This window comes from Rhinolophus sinicus, chromosome 17, assembly GCF_057876585.1.
Source record: "Rhinolophus sinicus isolate RSI-liver-muscle chromosome 17, RSI-T2T, whole genome shotgun sequence".
Lineage (NCBI taxonomy): Eukaryota > Metazoa > Chordata > Mammalia > Chiroptera > Rhinolophidae > Rhinolophus > Rhinolophus sinicus.
The window spans coordinates 58,138,550-58,160,624 of NC_142517.1; the positions used below are offsets into that span (position 1 = coordinate 58,138,550).

The 22,075-nt window shown below is 32.4% G+C and overlaps 1 protein-coding gene across 23 annotated transcripts in view; it reads left to right on the top strand.

Annotated features, from left to right (window-relative positions):
- DLG1 (discs large MAGUK scaffold protein 1) overlaps window positions 1-22,075 on the top strand; it is a 241,839-nt gene that overhangs the window by 209,834 nt on the left and 9,930 nt on the right. For 12 of the 23 annotated variants that reach the window (XM_019723532.3, XM_019723554.3, XM_019723573.3 and 9 more), the window contains 6 exons: window positions 2,603-2,644; window positions 3,652-3,687; window positions 5,155-5,205; window positions 6,598-6,699; window positions 6,956-7,128; window positions 16,929-17,038. In XM_019723532.3, coding sequence (XP_019579091.3) covers window positions 2,603-2,644; window positions 3,652-3,687; window positions 5,155-5,205; window positions 6,598-6,699; window positions 6,956-7,128; window positions 16,929-17,038 — 514 coding nt within the window. The remainder of the gene's footprint in view (window positions 1-2,602; window positions 2,645-3,651; window positions 3,688-5,154; window positions 5,206-6,597; window positions 6,700-6,955; window positions 7,129-16,928; window positions 17,039-22,075) is intronic. The other 11 variants (XM_019723561.3, XM_019723567.3, XM_019723587.3 and 8 more) reach the window with 3 other exon arrangements.

The following is a 22,075-nucleotide window of genomic DNA, read 5'->3' on the forward strand; positions in this document are numbered from 1 at the left end:
AGTATTATATAACCATTGAAAAACATTAAAACATAATGACGTGGGAAAATGCTCACAATATAAGTGAAAAAAGTAAAATATGAAACTATATATACATATATACACACACACACACACACACACACACATACAGTCTCAGATTTGTAAATAAACATATACTTAGGGCTGTTTTGAATATTGTTGCTTTGAGCATTCTTGTACATGTCTTTTGATGAGCAGATATGTATCTTTCTGTTGGGAAATACCTAGGAAAGGAATTTCTGGGATATATATATTCAGCTTTAGTAGGTAATGCCAAATAGTTTTCCAAAGTGCCTGTACCGATTTACCCACCCACACCCACCCCCAGTAGTATGAGTTCCAATTGCTACATACCCTTCTCTATGCTTAGCATATCTGTTTTGGTTTTGTATTTTCATTTTAGCTATTCTGGTGGGTGGTAGAGATATCTGTTGTGGTTTTAATTTGCATTTCCCTGATAAGTAAAAACTTGAACATTTTTATATGTGTTTATTAGATATTTGAACATCTTTAATGAAATGCCTTGAAAAAGATTCGTTTTATCAGGAAAAAAAGCATGTTACCTTTCTTACAGGCTCCCAAGCAATGATGATGATGCTTTTCCAAGGGCCATACTTTAAGTAGCAAGATTTTATTGTAGAAGAGTTACATAAAGGATACTTGAAAGAACTTGAAGAATTTGATTATGTAATAGCAATTGGTAATCTTAGAGAACTCAAAGATGAGTAGGAAAAATCCCCAGAAAAGATAGAGAAGAGACAGTAACTTTCAGTTTTTATTATATAACATGTTAGACATATTCAGTAGTAGAAGAATAGTAAAATAAACTCCACAAGTATTATTTTACCCAGCTTCTATTATTATTGTCATCTCATGGTTAATATTAATATTTATTCTATATTCCCACTTACTCTCCCCCTTTTTTCACTCCATTGCAATAATTAATGTTTCTTTCTTTTACGTATTAAAGATTTCAGAGTGTAGTATCAATCCTAATATAAATTTAAGAACTTTTTTTGGACACTCCTATTTCTGGAACCGATTTTAAGGAAATAGGGCAAAAGGTGAAAAACTATATAAATAGAGACATTCTTAATAATTTGTTGATGTTTGTGGAAAACAATTTAAAGCAAACTAAAATGTCTAAATAATAAGTAGTAAAGTGAACTGTGACTTAGCAGTCCAATAGACTATTATATAAGAATTTAGAGTGATTCTTGAGGTTAATGAGGTAATACAGGAGAATTTTTTAAATATAAACTTTTTAAAAACCACCATTTTACATGTGCTTGTCATATATTATAATTTTTAATATTTTTGATTTAATATATACATAATCATGATTAAGAAAGTTGTATCTTGTCTTTGCAGTTTAGAATAACATGCTTACTTTTTACTATAACAATTCAAAAACTGTTACTTTATTTGATTTCTTAAGTTTTACCATTCTCCGAAGTTTTCAGTAGTGCTATTATTGATTTTTTTTTTTTAACAAACGTGAAGATTTATTTACTTTTATAAAAAGACAAAACCATGCCATTTTAAAAGATAATGAGCTAATTATTCATTCTCTTTGAATGCTATTGATTTTAAGAGACTGTGGATGGTATGGTACAGCAGATAATTTCTCCTGAAACTTTTTCCTTATCCTTTAAAACCTTTTTTTCCTTTGCCTGACATAAGAAATTCAGATTTTCCTCCCTGGGGAACTTGCGTTTTTTAATTTTTATAAATAAAATTACATTTTTTTAAATTCAAGAGAGACATTTATTGAGAGAACACCTGAGATTACATTTACATGAGAAGAGGGCATGGTGTTTACTGAACAAGTTATGAAATGGGGTCACTTTCAAGGAGGGGCCAGGCAATTAATTTGCAACTGGGTGTATTTGCTTTTGTCTTGCAAAGCAGCCATTGTCAATTTTATCAAAGCAGAGTTTCTCAGAAATACCAGTCTATTTCAAATTACAATTCCACCTTCTAGAATTCCTTTCTATTTTACTTTTATTGAGGCATCTGAATCTATGCCATCTAAAATACTTTATCTGTATGATCTCAGGAACATGGATTTTCATTTCTTTTCAGGAACAAGAAAAACTGAACTAAAAGCAAGATCATTTATTTTTCAAGATATCCCTTTATTAAAATGGGCAGGTTTGCTCAAATATAATGTGTCTTCTTAGTCATTACTGTTTCATAAACTAAACGAAATGGTGCCAACTACATTTTCCTCTCTGGGGGTTTTATGTGTACAATTGGACTAATTTAGGATCACTTTGCCCTCTTTGTCATATTCTGCTTGTTATTTGTAATAATAGATTTTGTTCATAAACAGTATTGTACAAAAATGAGGCATTGTTCTTAATTACGGGGTTTTTCCTTGCTAATACATATTTATTTATTTGAAAAAAATTAAACTTTTCAAAGAATATCAATAATGCTTTTTTAAAATTTGTTGGGTATGTGTGGTTTATATCTCAGCATTTTGTAATGTCACCTTATGTTTATTTTGATCATATGCTATTTAAAAACTCATCACACTGTGTTTTCTTTATTTTTTTCCATCGTCCTGCAATTTCAGAGCATGTAACTTCCAATGCCAGCGATAGTGAAAGTAGTTACCGTAAGTGTTTTAAGTTACTTGTTCTGTTGTAATCTCGAGTAACATATATTCTTTGGGGGGATTTTTCTCTTAGTGATGTGTTCTAAAACGGAAAATTAGATGCTTAATATTTTAAAATCAGGACAAGCCAAGTAAAACTCTGAACTTGAAAAATAAAATCATATTGTATATACAGAAGTTAATTTCCAAAATTTTAATAAAATACTAAAATTCTTTTTACAAGCAGTTCTATTCGTGAACACAGTATATATTTACTTACTTTAAAGATATACACATATCTAGTTAAATAAGTGTGAACTTGTATTTTGCCGTTTTCTTTAGTAATTCTATTTTAACATGAACATTAAAATATTTTTCAGTAATACTAAATTATAATTGGCTTTATTTCCTTTTTTATTCTGTGCCACCAGTTCTGATCTGGGTCAAGTTATTGTTTATCACCAGACTTTGGTGAATGTAAGAAATGATGAAGGAAAAATTTTCAACAGTTGCTCAAACTGTAATACTGATTTCCTTTTTGGTGTCATGTGTTACATTCTTGGTATTATAATTGACCTTTGAACAACATGGAATTGAACTGTGCAGGTTCACTTACACGCAGGGGGTTTTCAATAAATACTATAAATGTATATTCCTTATGATTTTCTTAATAATATTTTCTTTTCCCTAGCTTACTTTACTGTAAGAATACAGTATATAATATATGTAACATACAAAATATGTGTTAATTCACTGTTTTATGTTATCAGCAGTAGGCTATTAGTAGTTAAGTTTTGGGGGAGTCAAAAGTTATGTGCAGATATTCAACTGTGCAGCGCTCAGCACTCCTAACCCCTAAGTTGTTCAAGGGTCAACTGTATACTATTAAGTGAACTATATGAGCATGTGGAGTTTTTTGACAGATTTGGGCATGGGAGGAGGGGAGAGTACATGAATATTATAGTTTTAGCACCTTAAAAATTAAAATTGCTTTTCTGACTTTTTTTTACTGCTGTCTAATATGAAAGTAATCTTGATTACAGATGAGTATGGCTATTCAAAAGGTCCATCCTGTTAATATCAGTCTCTACTATTTCTCATGTTGACATTATATACTTTTAACCCTCATTGATTTGGTTGGTTATTTTTTCTGCACAGTAGTTACTTAATTTTTTTTTTTGGTGTGGGAATGTGATTTCTTATATTTTAGCATTTTATTAACTTATAATCAGAGCTCACCATAATAGAGTAGTTGAGAAGATTTCTAGGCTAAAAAGAGGTAATGAAAGTATATACTGTCTCATCATTTGCATGAATTATTAGGTGTGGAATATTCAAATTGCATGTTTTTGCTAATATATAAACCATGTTTAACATACAGTACTTTAAAAAGCAGCTTATAAATGTATATTTTATATATTATGGTAAATTTGGAAACAATGAAATATACTTTTAAAGCAGGAAAGAATATGCCAATATATGAATTTAAAAGTTCTATAGCTGCATTCATATAATATAAACCAATGGCAAATTTAGTGAAAACGTTGTTATAGAATCTTGCTAATCAAGGAGAAAATCTTAAAATACATTATCCAATATTGATTGCTTTCATTGAACCACTTGAATTAACAGTCCTTTCTGTTTGTTTTCTACACATTTTGTGTGTGTGTGTGTGTGTGTGTGTGTGTGTGTTAAGAACTCCTGAAATTAACTCTTTTTAATTCTTTTTATTGAGTCGAGATATAATTTGTAAACTTTTTTATTTAGGATATGCTTAATTTAAGCTCTAAACCTTTAGTCTTAAAGGATTTACTTCTAAAATGCTTTTAAGATCAAAACAAAATATATTTTATCTCCTTTACTATCTATGTGATTCATTTTATTGGAAGGAAAGGATTTAGTTTTATCTAAAGCTGTTTTTAACTTTAAATGTTTTTATAATTGAATAAATGAATTATTAGAATAAGTGAGTTTTTCATCAGTGAAACAGACAGTAGTTTTACCTTTGCATTAAAATTTTTTGATTGTAAGGTGGTTGTAATTATAAAAATATGTATGTATTCTGTTAAGTATTATAACTGGCCGTTACCAAAAAAAAGCATATTCTTAATAGCAGTAAATTACCTAACATGCACATATGTAGAACTATTTATTAAAGTATTAATCTTTAAAAGTTTTAATAGTTCTTAGATTCTAAATAAAGAATTAATGGCACATACCTGATATCACAAATGAAGGTTTTAAATAGATCTAATGATAATCTGTAAAGCACAGAATAACAGAAAAGTAGTTATTAAATAAATAACACATTTATATTTTGTTTTTACATTTATCAAACTTACCTTTATGACTTTGTAATTTGCCACGTTTTTTTTACTAAAGCCTGCCAGAAATAATTTATAAAGTACCTTTTTCTACATCTTTGCTTATTTTTTCAGGAATCCCTAGTAATTTATATATTATGTATTAAAGAATTAATTAGCATTAGTTGCCTTTATAGATTTTCTTATCTGTATTTTACTTTATAATAGGTGGTCAAGAAGAATATGTCTTGTCTTATGAACCAGTGAATCAACAAGAAGGTTTGTAAAGACTGTTGATGTTTTACAATCTTCTAGAAAAACATATTTTTTTTTTCCCTCTTCTTCCGCCTCCCCCTACCCCTACTCCAGTTCAAGCCATTGTTTCTCGGTCTGGTTGTGTAGGGCACAGCTCCCTGGCCTAAGCAGGTATTATGAGCCTTGCGCCCACCCCCCCACACACACCCCCCATCCCACGAGGCAGTCGGTCACCGGTCATCAGTTGGCTGCTCACAGCGGCAGCTCTCGCTGGCTGCCGGCCGTTCACGGCAGCACACAGCAGCCCATGGCCGCTCACACCAACTGCCGGCCACTCACGCCAGCCACCGGCCGCTCATGGCAGCACACAGCAGCCGGTGGCAGCCCACCGTAGCTTAATGTAGCTTATGCCGACCTCCGGCTGCTCACAGCTGCCCAGCTCCAGAGAGAGCCATTGTTCACAGTCTTAGCTGTAGAGGGCGCAGCTCACTGGCCCATGTGGGAATCAAACCAGCCACTTTGGCGTGAGGAGTACAGCAGTCCAACCATCTGAGCCACCGGGCCGGCCCAGTAAAAAGTATTTCTTAATTTGGGAAATAGGTCTAACTCATACCTCAAAAAAAGTTATAGTTTTACTGTGTTATTTAATTATATATAAATGTAGATATTTACTATTGTATTTTATGAAACATGGTTTAGCCCACAGTATATTACAATCTAGTCAATTTGAATTGGCATTTTATTTCCAAGGCAACTTCTTTCCAGTGTTCATAATAGTGTCATTATCCTTCCGATGACCCTTGTTCAAAATCTTGGAATCACTTTGATTTTTCTCTGTTCCTTATCTGTCTTGTCCAATCAGTTTCTAGGCCCTAGTTATTCTTCTGTCATATCTCCCTTATTTATCACCTTCTTTTCATCTCACCTACCATAATGTTAATTCCTACTCTCACTACCAATTTCCTTTCTTCCATCATGATCCCTTACAAGCCAATGTATACACTTCTATTAGATTATCTTTCTAGATCAGTCTTGTGATTATATCACTTAATAATACCCAGTTTCTTTTTGCCCTTTGAGCTGTTTCCTCATAGTTTGTACTTCAGAAATGATCAGTAAAACACAGTACTGTGTTTTCTCATTCATAATGATATGATGTTAGCAATGTACAGAAACATTATCTGCTAAAATGCTGAATTTAACTTGGTTGAATTATCAAAGTCTATTACTTCCAACAGGAGGTCGACTTTGATTTAAGATCTTAGTGAAGGTTTATAAACTATCAAGTTAGGCATCATTAATGGAGAGAGACAAATTCTTTGTAACAGTTAAGAATACGTTTGTTCTCTTGTGAAACAAAATACATTGATGTTTGTTTAGTGTTCATTCCCTTTAACATGCAGTTTATCTTTATAGTTAATTATACTCGACCAGTGATTATATTGGGACCTATGAAAGACAGGATAAATGATGACTTGATCTCAGAATTTCCTGACAAATTTGGATCGTGTGTTCCTCGTGAGTAACCCACATAAAAATTCTCAATTATTGCTTTTAACAGTTTATCACTGTGTGTGGTAAAAGTAAACATTACCATTTTTTAATGTTTATACTTAGATATTTTATCAGTTATTCCTACATCTTCCATATTGTTGTCTCTTTTCAAATTTAAATTAATCTCTGTTGTGTTGAACTTTATAAAACAGTTGTTTAAGTGGAAAATGGTTTTGTTGTGTTAATACTAAACACTTCCTCAAGTTCTTTTCTATTAAAGATACAACTAGACCAAAAAGGGATTATGAGGTAGATGGAAGAGATTATCATTTTGTGACTTCAAGAGAACAGATGGAAAAAGATATCCAGGAGCATAAATTCATTGAAGCTGGCCAATATAACAACCATCTGTATGGAACAAGTGTTCAGTCTGTGCGAGAAGTAGCAGAAAAGGTAAGCATCAAAGTAACCCCAGAATATAGTTTCTAATTAGATACGCCGTTGACAGTATGAAAGAATGATGGGGATAGAAACTTTTAATTCATTTTTTTTTAATAGAGATGTGGCACCATTAATTAATGTTATGAATTCATTCAACTAATTTAATTTTCAAGACTTAGGAAAATATATACAAGACAAAGAAGATTGGCAAAATGAAAATAGAAATGATAACATGACTCTCTCTAAGAAGGGAGGTTATTTCAAGGTCCTGTACATTTGCTAGAGGTAGACCTTGTGTTTCCAACACCTAGCATAATTAAGGAGCTAAGATCAACAATGTCCATCAATAAAAATGAACCAGATCTTCAAGATAAGTGTAATTACTGCTGGTACGGAGACTAGACAGAAATTTCTCCTGAATAATTGTTTAATAAATGACAATATTAAAAATACCCAGCAATACTGTAACAGCAACAGAGTATCTAAAAGCATCCTTCAGAGTCGTATGATGATATATTGACATTGGTTAAAGCAGTTTTATGGTGAAGCCAAAATAGTGTGTCCAGCCATGCTGCTATGCTTAAATCACTCCTTGGGTCTAGAAAATAAACATGAGTGAGTTATTTTATACCTTCAAAACTAGTAGTTTAAGACTTACTCATAAAATACCTACAAAACATAAAGCAGTATTTCAGCATCTCAGTTTTCCATCTGTAAATGCTACTCTTTCTATGAGAAGTTTGGTTAATTCTGATTCGTTTTAAAAATTGAAGAAATGGAGATGTCTGATGGCAAGAATTTGGGAAAAAGGAAAACTTAGATGTTGTTAATGGGAATATAAATTATTAGAACTTCTGAGAATAGTTTGGCAATAACTACTAAATGCACATATCCTATGACTTAGAAATTCTACTTTTTGGTTTCTAAGTAGAGATTCACATATGAGGATCCTGTATTATAAGGATGTTCATAGTAGCATTTTATAATAGTGAAAAATTGGAATCAACAAAGGGAAATGGATAATTAACTTATTTATTCATTCAGAGGGATATAGCAGCTAGAATGAATCAACCAATATATCTACTAGTTAGGTGTATCCACATGAGTCTCAAAATTATAATGAATGAATGAAGTTGTAAAAGGTATATATAGTATACTATTTATATAAACTTTAAATAACATAAAACAGACTATATATTTTATGGCTACACATTCAGTAAACATAAAAATATGCATGAGAATGATACATCTACTTTAGGAGTATATATAGCCAATATCCAGTGGTTTTCCTTTGGGAGGAGAGGGAAGGAAATTGTAGTGCTAGCTTTATTTGTGATGTATTTCTTTTAAATATATTAAAAATATAAAAAACCGTACCCTCAGCCTAACTGAGAGACAGATAATATCCAAACTTCAAATTACTTGTAAATAGAAAAGTAAACAACAAATCACAGCAAGCTACTTCTTGTGCAAACCTGTGGCAAAAAAAGTATCAGCAAGTTCCACAAAGTACAAATATTACAAATAATACTCTGATCACAATGCAATAAAGCTATACATTATTAGAAAATCAAAAACAAAGTCCTTAACAACTGGAAATTTTAAAACCACCTGTTAACTCTTACATAAAAGAGAAAAATTCAAAATGAAATTACAAAAACTGGTTCTTTGAGGAGATAAAAGTCACTGATAAACCTTTAACCAGACAGATCAGAAAAAAGAGAAGACACAAATTAGCAATATCAGGAATGAGAGAGGTGACAGAATCTACAAATATTAGAAGAAAAACCAGGATATTAGGAAAATCTTTTTACCACTAAGTAAACAATTTAGATGAAATGGATAAATTCCTAGGAAAAAATAAAGTATTTAGGCTCACTCAAATAGAAATAGATAATTTGAATAATCCTGTATCTATTAAAGAAATTGATGTGTATTTAAAAACCTTCCCACAAAGAAAACTCTAGGCCTAGATGGCTTCACCAATAAATTCTACCAAATAGTAAGGAAGAAATAATACCCATTTTCTACCATAAAATTAAAAAGGAGGGAATACTTCCCAACTAACTCATGCTGAGAGTAAATTACCTAGATTTCAAAACCTGACAACACATTACAAAAAACTACAAACTAATATCCTTCATGAACATAGATACAGAAATACAGAAATTCTAAATGGTAGTTTAGCAAATTGTATCTAACAATATGTAAAAATATATAATATGTCATGACCAAGTAGGGTTTATCCAATGAATGCAAGGTAAATTTAAATATTAGAAAATCAGTCAATGTAACTCACCATATTAAACTAAAAAAGGAAAACCGTGTGATCACCTCCACAGTTCAGGAAAAGCATTTGACAAAATCAACATCCATGCTTGATTAAAACTCGCCACAAACTAGGAATAGGACTTTCTCAAACTGATAGCATTCCAAAAAAACCTACAGCTGTCATTATACTTAATGATTCAAAAATGTAGTACTTTCCCCTGAAGATCAAAAATATGTCAAGGAGGGCCGGCCCGGTGGCTCAGGCGGTTAGAGCTCCATGCTCCTAACTCCGAAGGCTGCCGGTTCGATTCCCACATGGGCCAGTGGTCTCTCAACCACAAGGTTGCCAGTTCAATTCCTCGAGTCCCGCAAGGGATGGTGGGCTGTGCCCCCTGCAACTAGCAACAGCAACTAGACCTGGAGCTGAGCTGCGCCCCCCACAACTAAGACTGAAAGAACAACAACTTGAAGCTGAACAGAACCCTCCACAACTAAGATTGAAAGGACAACAACTTGACTTGAAAAAAAAGGCCTGGAAGTACACACTGTTCCCCAATAAAGTCCTGTTCCCCTTCCCCAATAAAAAAAAAAAAAAAAAAAATCTTAAAAAAAAAAAATGTCAAGGATATCCACTTTCAACACTAATTTTCAGTATTATACTAGAGATCATAGCCAGTGTAATAAAGAAGAGAAAGAAAAGTCATCCAGATTGTAAAGGAAGAAGTAAAATTGTTTTCACTTGCAAATGACATAATAGTCTATATTAAATCTGATAGAATCTGCCAAAAAAAGCTACTAGAGCTAATAAGTTTAGCAAGGTTGAAGGCTACAGTGTCAAACATTATACAAAAATTAGTTGTATTTCTGTATACTAGACCAATCATAAATTGAAATTTTAAAAACATTATTTACAGTGGCATCAAAATATATTAAATACTTAGAGATAAATCTGACAAAAGATTTGATGACCAATGTACTAAAAATTGCAAAGCATTGCTGAGAGAATTAAAGACCTAAAGAGATGGAGTGATATACCATGTTCATGGATTGAAGACAATATTGTTTAAATGTCAGTTCTCTCCAAATTGAGCTTTAGGCTCAGTGCAACCCCAATCAAAATCCCAACAGACTTTTTTGTAGAAATTGACATGCTAAAATAAAGTTCACACAGAAATGCAAAGGAGCTAGAATAGTCAAAACAACTTTGAAAAACAACAAAACCAAAGGACTCAACACAGTTTAAGACTTATAAAAATTACAGTAATCAAGACAATGTAAAATTGACATGAAGACAGACAAGGACATCCATAGGACATATTAGAGAATCCTTAAATGCACCCACAAAAAGTGGACAAAGGTGAAAAGGCAATGTAGGGGCGAAAGGGAAGTCTTTCAACAAATGGTGCTGGAATGATTGACTAGCCCACCTCATACCATTTTTAAAAATTTAAATAGTCAAAAATTACAAATTTAAAACTAAATATTCTAGATGAAAACATAGGAGAACATCTTCATGACTTTGGGTTTGGCAAGGATTTCTGAGATAATATACCAAAAACACAATCCATAAAAGAAAAAAATGATAAACTAATAAGAAAGTTTAGCTAGATTGGACTTCATCAAAATTAAAACCTCTGCTCTTGAAAAAACACAGTTAAGAGAATAAAAAGACAAGCCATATACTAGGAGAAAGTATTTTCAAATCATGTAGCTCATAAAAGACGTGTATCCAGAATATGTTTAAAAATAAAATTTAAAAAACCTCTTATAATAGTAAAGACAAATAACCCAATTAAAAAATGGGCATAGGATTCAAAAGGTCATTTCTCTAAAATAGGTCTACAAATGGCCAATAAGCACATGAAAAGATATTCAACATAATAATTAGTCATTAGGGAAATGCAAATTGAAACCACAATGAGATGCCACTACACATCCATTAGAATGGCTAAATTTCTTTAACCTTTACCAAGTTTTGACAGATATGGAGCGATTGGAACTGTTATACACTGCTAGGTGAGACTATAAAATGATAAAATCACTTTGAAAAACAGTTCAGACATACACCTAATATGTTACCCACTTCTGAGTACTTACCTAGGAGAAAAGAAAGCATGTGTTCATACAAAAACTTGTACATGAATGTTCATAGCAGCTCCGTTTGTAATGGACAAAAACTGAAAACAATCCAGACATCCCTCAGCTGGTGAATGGATAAACAAAGTGTGGTATATCTATGAATTTTTTGTTTTCCCAGTGCATATAAAAGTTATGTTTGCACTATACTGTAGTCTGTTTTGTATGTAGTAGCATTATATCTAAAAAAAATCAATGTACATACCTTAATTTAAAATACTTTATTGCTAAAGTTTTAATCATTATCTGAGCCTTCAGCAAGTTGTAATCTTTTTGCTGGTGGAGGGTTTATCCTCAATGTTGATGGAAAAATACATTATCTGCAAAGCATAATAAAGCATAGCACAATAAAACGAGATAATGCCTGTACTTTAAATATGTGCACTTGATTGTATGTCAGTTATGCTTTAATCAAACTGTTTTAAAGAAAAATAGACAGTCCTCCTGGTGCTTTGAGGAAAAAGAGAACTTACACCTTTAAGTTTATAGTCTTTCTGAGCTACTTAAATTTTTTGTCACTTGTATATATTCTTTTTATAATAAAAACAGAAGTTTTTAAAAGAAACTAATAATGTAGAGAATAGAAAAACAGAAAATCTAAAAAACAAAATAACCCAGTAGACAAACCACGAGCTAACCTGATTTTTTTTTTTTTTTTTAGAACAGAAAAATCACAAATAATAGAAACAGAAAAGGACAAGGGGGCATAACCATTGAAATATTATGAAATCATAAAAGACCGCTTTATACATCTTTATATAAGTTTTAAAATTTGGTTGAGATGGATAATTTACCAAAATTACCTATTAGAGATGGGAAGATTTCTTTAGAAGGAAGTACCCCACAAAAAGCACCGTACTCTGATGGCTTCACAGGGAAATTCTACCAAATTTTCAAAGGTTAGATTGTCCTAACGCTCCATAAACTGTTCAAGAGCATTCTTTTTACAAAGCAAGTATAATGATATTGATCATCTAAACCTGATGAGGACAGGAAAAATCATAGACCAATATCACTTACAAATATTAATGCAAAAATGTTAAATATTTTAGTAAACAGAATCCAATACTACATTATAAAAATAGTATACCATGACCACATGGGATTAAAGGAATTTAAGGTCGGCTCAAAGTTAGAAAATCCATTAATGTAGTTGACCACATTAATAGATCTAAATAGTAAAATCACATATCCATAGATGCCAAAAAAGCTTTTGATAGGATTAAATACCTTTTGGGGGGGGGCTTGGGGGAGGTGGGGACTAAAACATAGATATTGGTGTTATTTTTAAAAAGTAGAGAGATTAACATGGATGGATGGATGGATATTCTTAGTTTTAAATCCTTAAAGGGAGAAACACAAGTCAATTCCATTATGATGAGGAACAAAGCAAGGATGTCCCTTATCTCCACTACTATTGAACATTGTACTTCACATACTCATTTTAATCAAGGTATTAGTGCTTTAGATGAGAAATCAATAAGAAACATAAGAATTGAAAAAAGGAGTAAAATTATATTTTTAGATGATATGTCCGAGAAACCATACAAACTCTATTGTAAAATTTTTTTCTAAAATAAATTATAAATTCATTATAAAGTTAAAGGCTGTTACAAAATGAAAGACATAAAATAAAAAACTAGAGTAAAGTAGCAGTATATAAAATTAAAATCTAGAAGATAATAACCTTCATTTACGTGAACAGTAACCAGTTAGAAGATAATGATAGAAAAACACTCATTTATAAGAAGTAGAATAAAAATACTTAGTAAACTTAATAAGAGATAGGTAGACTTATATGAGGAATCTATGAAACACTCCTGAAAGACAGAATTATGAGATTTGAGCAACTGTAAAGAAATCCCTTGTCCTTAGCTAAAACAGTATTGTAAAGCTGTCAGTTCAAAGCTAATTTGTATATGAACCCAATCCCCCAAAAAAACCTACCAGCTTTTTTATGGGGCTTGACAAGTCAAATTGAAGTTCATATGAGAAGCCAGAACAATACAAAAAGAAAAGCTAGAAAGGATTCTGTCCCTACCAGATATTAAAGTATACTATAAAAGTCTTCTTAATTAAAACAGTATAACACTAGCATATGAATAGACCGTAGAATAGAAAAGAGAATACAGGAAAGACCTAAATACATATGAAAATATAGTGTATCGTAGAGGTGCAATTTCAAATCACTGCAGCTTTTTAAAAAGGGCTTTATAATAGTTCTGGGACAACTGGGAAAAATTAATTAAAACCATACTTTACACCATACACAAAAATTGGCTCTGATACAACTGACAGAAGAAAATTTAACCTGGGCATAGCAAACGTTTTTTAAATGTGAATTAAAATTCAGATGTAATAAAAGATTGATAGATTTGACCACGTTTTTTAAAAAAAAGACTTTTACTTGACTAAAACATCTTCCGAAAACACCGTTACCAAGGTCCAAAAAATGACAGACAGAAAAAATTTGTAAGCAAAGGGTTGATATTCCCAATATATAAAGAACTCTTAAAAATTGAGGGAATAGAGACCAAAAATCTAATAAAGAAATAAACAAAAGATATGAATATACAATTCACACAAATATAAAATATAAAAATGATAAATCAGAAACTAATGAGATTGGTTACCTACAGAGCGAGGGGTGAAAAGGATGGGACATTGGGGAAAAGGTAGGTGAGATGGAGCTATGACATTTCTCAAAGTATAACTTTTTATATAATTTTGACTTTTAGAACAACTATGTTAACATATATTCAAAAATATCAACAAAGAAAGGTAAGGGAAAAGCAAAATCATGTACAAATAGAAACTAAATTAATCTAACTATATTTCAAATACATAACTGCATTGAAGAGGGGAAGGGAGGTGAGGAGAGCCTTAATCCCAATAATCCTGAACACAGGTTAAAGACAAAAGGATCTGTAAACAGATACTGAAATCTAATTAGTACGTTTGTTTTTCAGAGTGGTATCAGCTAACAGTTCTGACAGTAATGTATATTCTAGTGTTGAGCTAATTAATCTGTTGACAATAATGAGAGCTGGTTTCTTTCACTGTTAGAAGGGATTTTAGAAATACGGAAAGGGTAAAGGGTACAATGAACTAGTAATTGGATTGGAATTAGAGAGATGAATATAAACCCATGCATCCTAATATAGATAGATGTAGAAATAGAGATGTGTGTATATATACATATCTATGTTCCCTTCCTCTATCCTCAAAAAGTCCTGAAAATGACAACTCCTCAGTAAACAGTGAGAATATACAGTACCTAGATCTTGGCTTCTACCATAAAAATCACTCTCCATTAAAAAGATCCAGAACTCCTTGAAGAAATGGCTGATTCCAGGACTGGGATTGGGAAGGTCCAAGCTGAGCCTAGAATATTTTACTGTGCCAAAAAAATAAGGAAATGCTTAAAGAATAATGAGGATATGTCAAAAAAACATACAGAAGCCAAACTGTAGGGTCCCCCAAAGACCACATCTGGGTAATTTGAATATTAAAATAAAAGATAACGATAACTGATTATAACATAGAGAATAAAGAATCCAAGAGTCCATAATAGCATAAATCAATATATAAATAAATGGATTGAAGGGAAACCTTTGCCTTACAATTGAATGTCTACTAACAAAGGTAGGAGTGATGTAATGAGGAAATCTCTCTTGATAACCATGGTAATAATTTTAGGCCAGAATCATCAGCTAAAATTAATGAGTAAAATAATATCTAATGAGAAACCAGATATTTACATAGTCTCAGCGTAGCCTCCCCCAAAATACTTATCAGTTACAAAGGGGAAAATAGTGATGTTACAGTAGAGAAACCTGGCAGACAAAACCTTAAATAAGTAATCAAAATTAACCCTAGTTAGAGGGACAAATAGATATCATATGCCTCCTGATATGATGGACTGAGAAGGATACAACTTCTGTGGTATTCCTGCCAAAAATGTATATATAACCTGCCATCTGATGGGATATATAAGACAAACCCAAGTTGAGACATATTCTATTGAAAAAATTGTTCTGTAACTCTTCAAAAATATCAAGATCATGAAAGACAAAGACTGAAAAACTGCCAAATTGACAGAGACTAAAGAGACATTACAGCTAAATGCAGCATGTGATCCTGGATTGAATCCTGGACCAAGAAATTTTTTTTCTTTCGCAGTAAAGGATGCTGGTTGGATAACTAAAATTATACTGTAGTTATGTAAGGGATACCATTGTTTTTAGGAAATAGGTGGTAAAGATGTACGTCTTCCATGTGTTCTCAAACTTTACGTACCTATAGAAAGGGATAAAATAAAGCAAACATGCTAGAATGTTAATGTTTCGGTGTAAAGTATTTTTAAAATTTCTAAGCAATCAGGTAAAATGTTAATATCTGATAAAAGTAGATGGTATGTACCACGTTTCCCCAAAGATAAGACCAGGTCTTATATTAACTTTTGCTCCAAAAGACGCATTAGGGCTTATGGTCACGGGATGTCATCCTGAAAAATCATGCTAGGGCTTATTTTCCGGTTAGGTCTTATTTTTGGAGAAACACAGTACATGTGTGTCTATTATTTTCTTTGCTTTTCTATATGTTTGAAGTATTTATATAATATTAATTTTTGTATTTTAAATATCCTACAAAAGTGAAATTATTCACTGAAGTGGACTCAAGCCTTTAGATTACAAGGTGCGTTATGAAGGACAACTGATTTAAAATATGTTATTTTAAAAACCCATTTCATAAATTGTAAGTACTACCTTATTTAACATGGACATGTTCATGTTCATTAAAAACCTAAATGGCCTTTGGCAGTGAATTTAAGCATGTCAGAAGTGTCTTAAATCAGAACTGGGATTGCCAAACACCAGTTTGTGATAAAGTGTTTGCTAGTTCCAAAAAAATGAGAAATAGGATAGTGTATTGGTAGTGAGGTTTTATAAATTTAAATTCATTCCATTTTTAAGATTCTCCTTTGTTCTAGGCTTTTTTACCTTGTTAATCATTTATTCTCTTATGAAAAGATGTCTATGGTAAGATGGTAGCTTAGGATTTTTTTTAGTGCTCTTTTTCAGCATAACAAAAGATAGGAAACCCATACTGGTTACCATTTTGAGAGATTACTGGCCTATAAAAACTAGGAGTAAAGGAACTATATTTTCGTTTCTTTCTTTAAATGTAATATTTGAGAAAGGAAAATTAATTATTCATAGTCATTATTCATTGTCTTTATTTCATTTCCCCTTTGAAATTTGCTAACAAATGACAAGTTTGCTTAAGTGAACAGTATCCAAATATATCATAATTCAGATTTTATACCTGTCAGAAATATACCTTTAATATAATTGAAAATACTTGGTTCACTTGTTTTTTCTTTTTTATTCCCTCTTTTTTAGGGCAAACACTGTATCCTCGATGTGTCTGGAAATGCCATAAAGAGATTACAGATTGCACAACTTTACCCAATCTCCATTTTTATTAAACCCAAAACCATGGAAAATATCATGTAAGTGTAAATGCATAGGGCACAGCCTCTAAGTACAGATTCAGTGTCTATCACTTATTAGATTAGATAATTTACTTAACTTCCCTGCATCTCAGTTTCTTTATCTGTAAAGTGAAGAAGTTAATAGTATACCCACCTCTTAGGATTGTTCTGAGGATTGAATAAGCACTCTGATATTAATTGTCCTCATCGTCATTAATGTACTGAAGTATAAGGTAACGTATTAGAATTTTAAGTTTAGTCACATGTGATTAGTACCTACTGAATTGGGCAATACAGCTCTGAGTAACCATTCAAAGAATAAAATAATGTATAACTATTTACCTAATAGAGGGCAAAAAATAGAATTTAAATAAAAACTGCAAAGAGCAAATAGAAACATAGAATCGGTGGGGCAAAAAGGATACAGAGAGTAAGATGCTGTTAATGAGCCCAAATATTTCATTAATTAAATGGTAGACTAGTCCAATTAAAAAGCAAAGATTGTCAGAATGCATGAAGAAAAAATAAACAATTATATGTTGCTTTTGTAGAAGAGGAAAAAATATTTTCCTTCTACTCTTCTAGATTCTCAGCTTGGCTTCTTTGACAAAAGACAGATTAACAAGAGAAAAACATGCAAATTTATTTAAGTTTTATGTGGCATGGAAACCTTCATAAGGAAATGAAGACCCAAAAAAAAAAACACAAAAAAAAACAGTTAAACCTGAGTGATTTTATACTAGGCTCAAAGAAGAGTGGAAAGTCATGGTAAAATATAATAGGACCATAGGAAACGAGCTAAGAGTAGTTAACTAGCGGAAATTTAGTAAGGCCTATTCATTCAAATTCTTCTCAGCGTTCCTCCATCTTCAGATATAAGATGCTTTTTTCCTCTAGGTATAGGGAGGTCACCTCTCACATGAGGGTCTTATGACCTACTTCAGGGGAAGATCAGAGTTCTTCCTGTACCTGCCAGTTTTCAGATTCCTTCAGCTTGAAATACTCAGCATGCCAAGATGCCATATTTTGGGATGGTGTGTTATGAAACCCCTCAATTATATGTTGCTTTCATAAGACACATCTTAAATATTAGCCTATGGAAAGACTGAAAGTAAGAGAATAGAAAAAAAGATACACCATGCAAACATTAATCAAAAGTAAGCTGGTTTGTAATACTATCAAAGTATACTTTAAGGCAAGAAATATCAATAGAGATATAAAAGAGGGACATTTCATAAAAATAAAGGTTTCACTTTATCAAGGAGACATATTTATACATTTGTTTGTATTTAATAGCACAGTTTCAAAATATATAAAGCACAAATTTACAACTATACAGGAAAAAAAATATTCCACAATCATAGTGGGCAAACTTAACACATCAGTCAGGAAGTAATAGAATAAGAAAACAAAAAAATTAGTAAAGATATAGAACAACACAAATTAAAAACTTTACCTAACTGACAGATGTAGAACACTACACTCAACATCTGCAAAATTTAAACATTGATTTTCAAATGCTCATAAAACAATTACCAAAACTAATCATATCCTAAGCCACAAATTTCAAATGATTGAAAACAAATATTCTCTGACCGCTATGAAATTAAAATAGAAATCAGTAACAAAATGGTCACTAGACAATCCCCATATATTTGGAAATTAAGCATTATACTTCTGAATGGATCAAAGAAGAAATCACAGCATAAATTAATGTTTTAAACTAAATGGTAATGAAATTGTCAAGTAAATATATTTGGAGGACCTAGTAGCCTTGATGATGGAAAAATCCATAGCCTTAAAAAATATTAGGAAAGAATGTTGGAAGTCAAATATTAGGAAATAAATGTTGAAAATGTGAGATCTTGAGAAATTAGACAAAGACCAGTCAATTAAACTCAAGGTAGAAATTAATGAACTAGAAAACAAACATGGTAGAGAGGATCAACAAAACGAAAATGTTTTCTTTGAAAATACTATAAAATGTTAGTAAGACAGATCTAGAAAAGAAAGAAGGTATAAAGAACATGAATGAAAACGGGAATATCACTGCACGTCCAGTAGACATTAAAAAGGTTCGCACAGGAAACCCAGTAGAAAAATGAGCAAAGGACTTGGATACTTTACAAAACAGGATATCCAAATAGTCAACAAACGTATGAGACCGTGGTGCTCAATTAGTCATGGAAATGCAAGTGAAAACCACAATGTCATGTACTACCACCCACACATGAAAATAGCTAAAATGAAAAAAAAAATTTTTTTTAAATGTTGGCAAGGATGTGGAACAGCTGAATCTTATAACACTGATAGGAATGTAAGTTGGTATGTCACATTGGTAAACTGTTTACAGTATACAGTATCTCCTAAAGCTCGACATACACATAACTTAGAACCTAGAAGTCTCATTCCAAAATACGTACTCAGTAGAAATGTTTACATATGTTTATTGAAAACATGTACTAGATTGTTGACAGAAATGCTGTTCAAAAAAGCCAAAATCTTGAAACCCATCAGCAAATCACACAAATGTTTTGGTTTCCCAGTACATACAAAAGTTATATTTACACTATACTATAGTCTATTAAGTGTGCAGTAGCATTATTTCTTAAGAAACTGCCGTGTTTCCCTGAAAATAAGACCTAACCAGAAAATAAGCCCTAGCATGATTTTTCAAGATGACATCCCCTGAACATAAGCCCTAATGCGTCTTTTGGAGCAAAAATTAATATAAGACCCGGTCTTATTTTCAGGGAAATACGGTATGTACATACCTTAATTTAAAAACACTTGATTGCTAAAAAGTGCTAACCATCATCTGAGCCTTCAGCAAGTCATAATGTTTTGACAGTGGAGGGTCTTGCCTCAATGGAATGGCTGCCGACTGCTCAGGTTGCTGGTTGCTGAAGGTTGGGGTGGCTGTGGCAATTTCTTAAAATAAGACAACAGTGAAGTCTCCCACATCAATTGACTCTTCCTTTCATGAATGATTTCTCTGTAGTAGCATGTGATGCTGTTTAGTAGCATTTTACCCACAGAACTTCTTTTAAAATTGGAGTATAATTGCTGCTTTATCAATTAAGTTTATGTATATTCTAAATCCTTTGTTGTGATTTCAATAGTCTTCACAGCGTCTTCACCAGTAGTAGATTCCATCTCAAGAAACCACTTTCTGTGTTCAACCATAAGGAGCAACTCCTCATCCATTCAAGTTTTATCATGAGATTGCAGCAATTCAGTCACATCTACAGACTCCACTTCTAATTCTAGTTCTCTTGCTATTTCCACATCTGTGGTTACTTCCTTCACTAAAGTCTTGAACCCCTCAAAGTCATCTATGAGAGTTGGAATCAATTTCTTTCAAACTCCTGTTAATGTTGACATTTGGCCTCTTCCCATTAATCATGAACGTTCTTAATGGCATCTAGAATGGTGAATCCTTTGCAGAAGATTTTCAATTTACATTGCCCAGATCCATTAGAGGAATCACTATTGATGGCAGCTATCACCTTATGAAATGTATTTCTTAAATAAGAAGACTTAAAAGTCAATATTCCTCCTTGATCCGTGGGCTGCAGATTGGATGTTGTGTTAGCAAGCATGAAAATAACATTAATCTCATTGTACATCTCCATCAGAGCTCTTGGATGGGCAAATGTATTGTCAACTAGCAGTGAGATTGTAAAGGGAATCTTTTTTTCTGAGCAGTAGTGGGCTTAAAATATTCAGTAAAAATGTTGTAAACAGACGTGCTGTCATCCAGGCTTTGTTGTTCCATTTATAGAGCCCAGGCAGAGTAGATTTAGCATAATTCTTAAGAGACATAGGATTTTCAGAATGGCAAACGAGTATTGGCTTCAACGTAAAGTTACCAGCTGCATTAGCTCCTAACTAGAAAGTCAACCTATACTTTGAAGCTTTGAAGCCAGGCAATGACTCCTAACTATGAAAGTCCTTGATGACATCTTCTTCTAGTATAAGGCTGTTTTGTCTACATTGAAAATCTGTTGTTTAATGTAGCTACCTTCATTAATTATCTTAGCTATGTAGATCTTCTGGAGAGCTTGCTGCAGCATCTACATCAGCATTTGCTGCTTCACCTTGCATTTTGATGTTAAGGAGACAGCTTCTTTCCTTAAACCTCATGAACCAACCTCTGCTAGCTTCAAACTTTTTTCTTCTGCAGTTTCCTCACCTCTCTCAGCCTTTATAGAATTGAAGATAGTTAGGGCCTTGTTCTGGGTTAGGCTTTGACTTACGGGAATGTTGTAGCTGGTTTGATCTTCTCTCCAGATGACTAAAATCTTCTCCATATCAGCAATAAGCCTGTTTTGCTTTCTTATCAATTGTGTGTTTACTGGAGTAACATTTTTAATTTCCTTCAAGAACTTTTCCTTTGCATTCACCACTTAGCTAACTGTTTGGCACAAAAGGAGTAGTTTTCAGCCTTTCTTAGCTTTTGATATGCCTTCCCCACTAAGCTTAATCATTTCTATCTTTGGATTTAAAGTGGGAGACATGACTCTTCCTTTCACTTGAATACTTAGAGGCCATTGTAAGGTTATTAATTGACCTCATTTCAATATTGCTGTGTCTCAGAGATTAGGGAGGCCCCACGAGAGGGAGACAGAGTAACAGCTAGTCGGTGGAGCAGTCAGAACAAACATACATTTATTGATCAAGTTTGACATCTTATAAGGGAGCAGTTCATGGTACTCCAAAACAATTGAAATAGTAACATCACAGATCACCACAACAAACAATAATAATGAAAAAGGTGTAGATACGAGATGTGATAAAAAAATATGGTGAATGTTTAAAAAAAAGTATTACAGTAAAAGACTCATTGCCATCAATCCCCCTCAAAATACTCCTTTCACTTCGAACACACTTTCTGAAGCAGTTCCGGAAGTCCTCTTTCATGAGCGTCTTCAGTTGGGCTGTCGTGGCTGCCTCGATGTCCTGAATCAATTCAAAACATTTACTTCTCATGGTCATTTTGACTTTGGGAAAGAGCCAGAAGTCACACGGTGCCAGATCCAGTGAATAAAATAG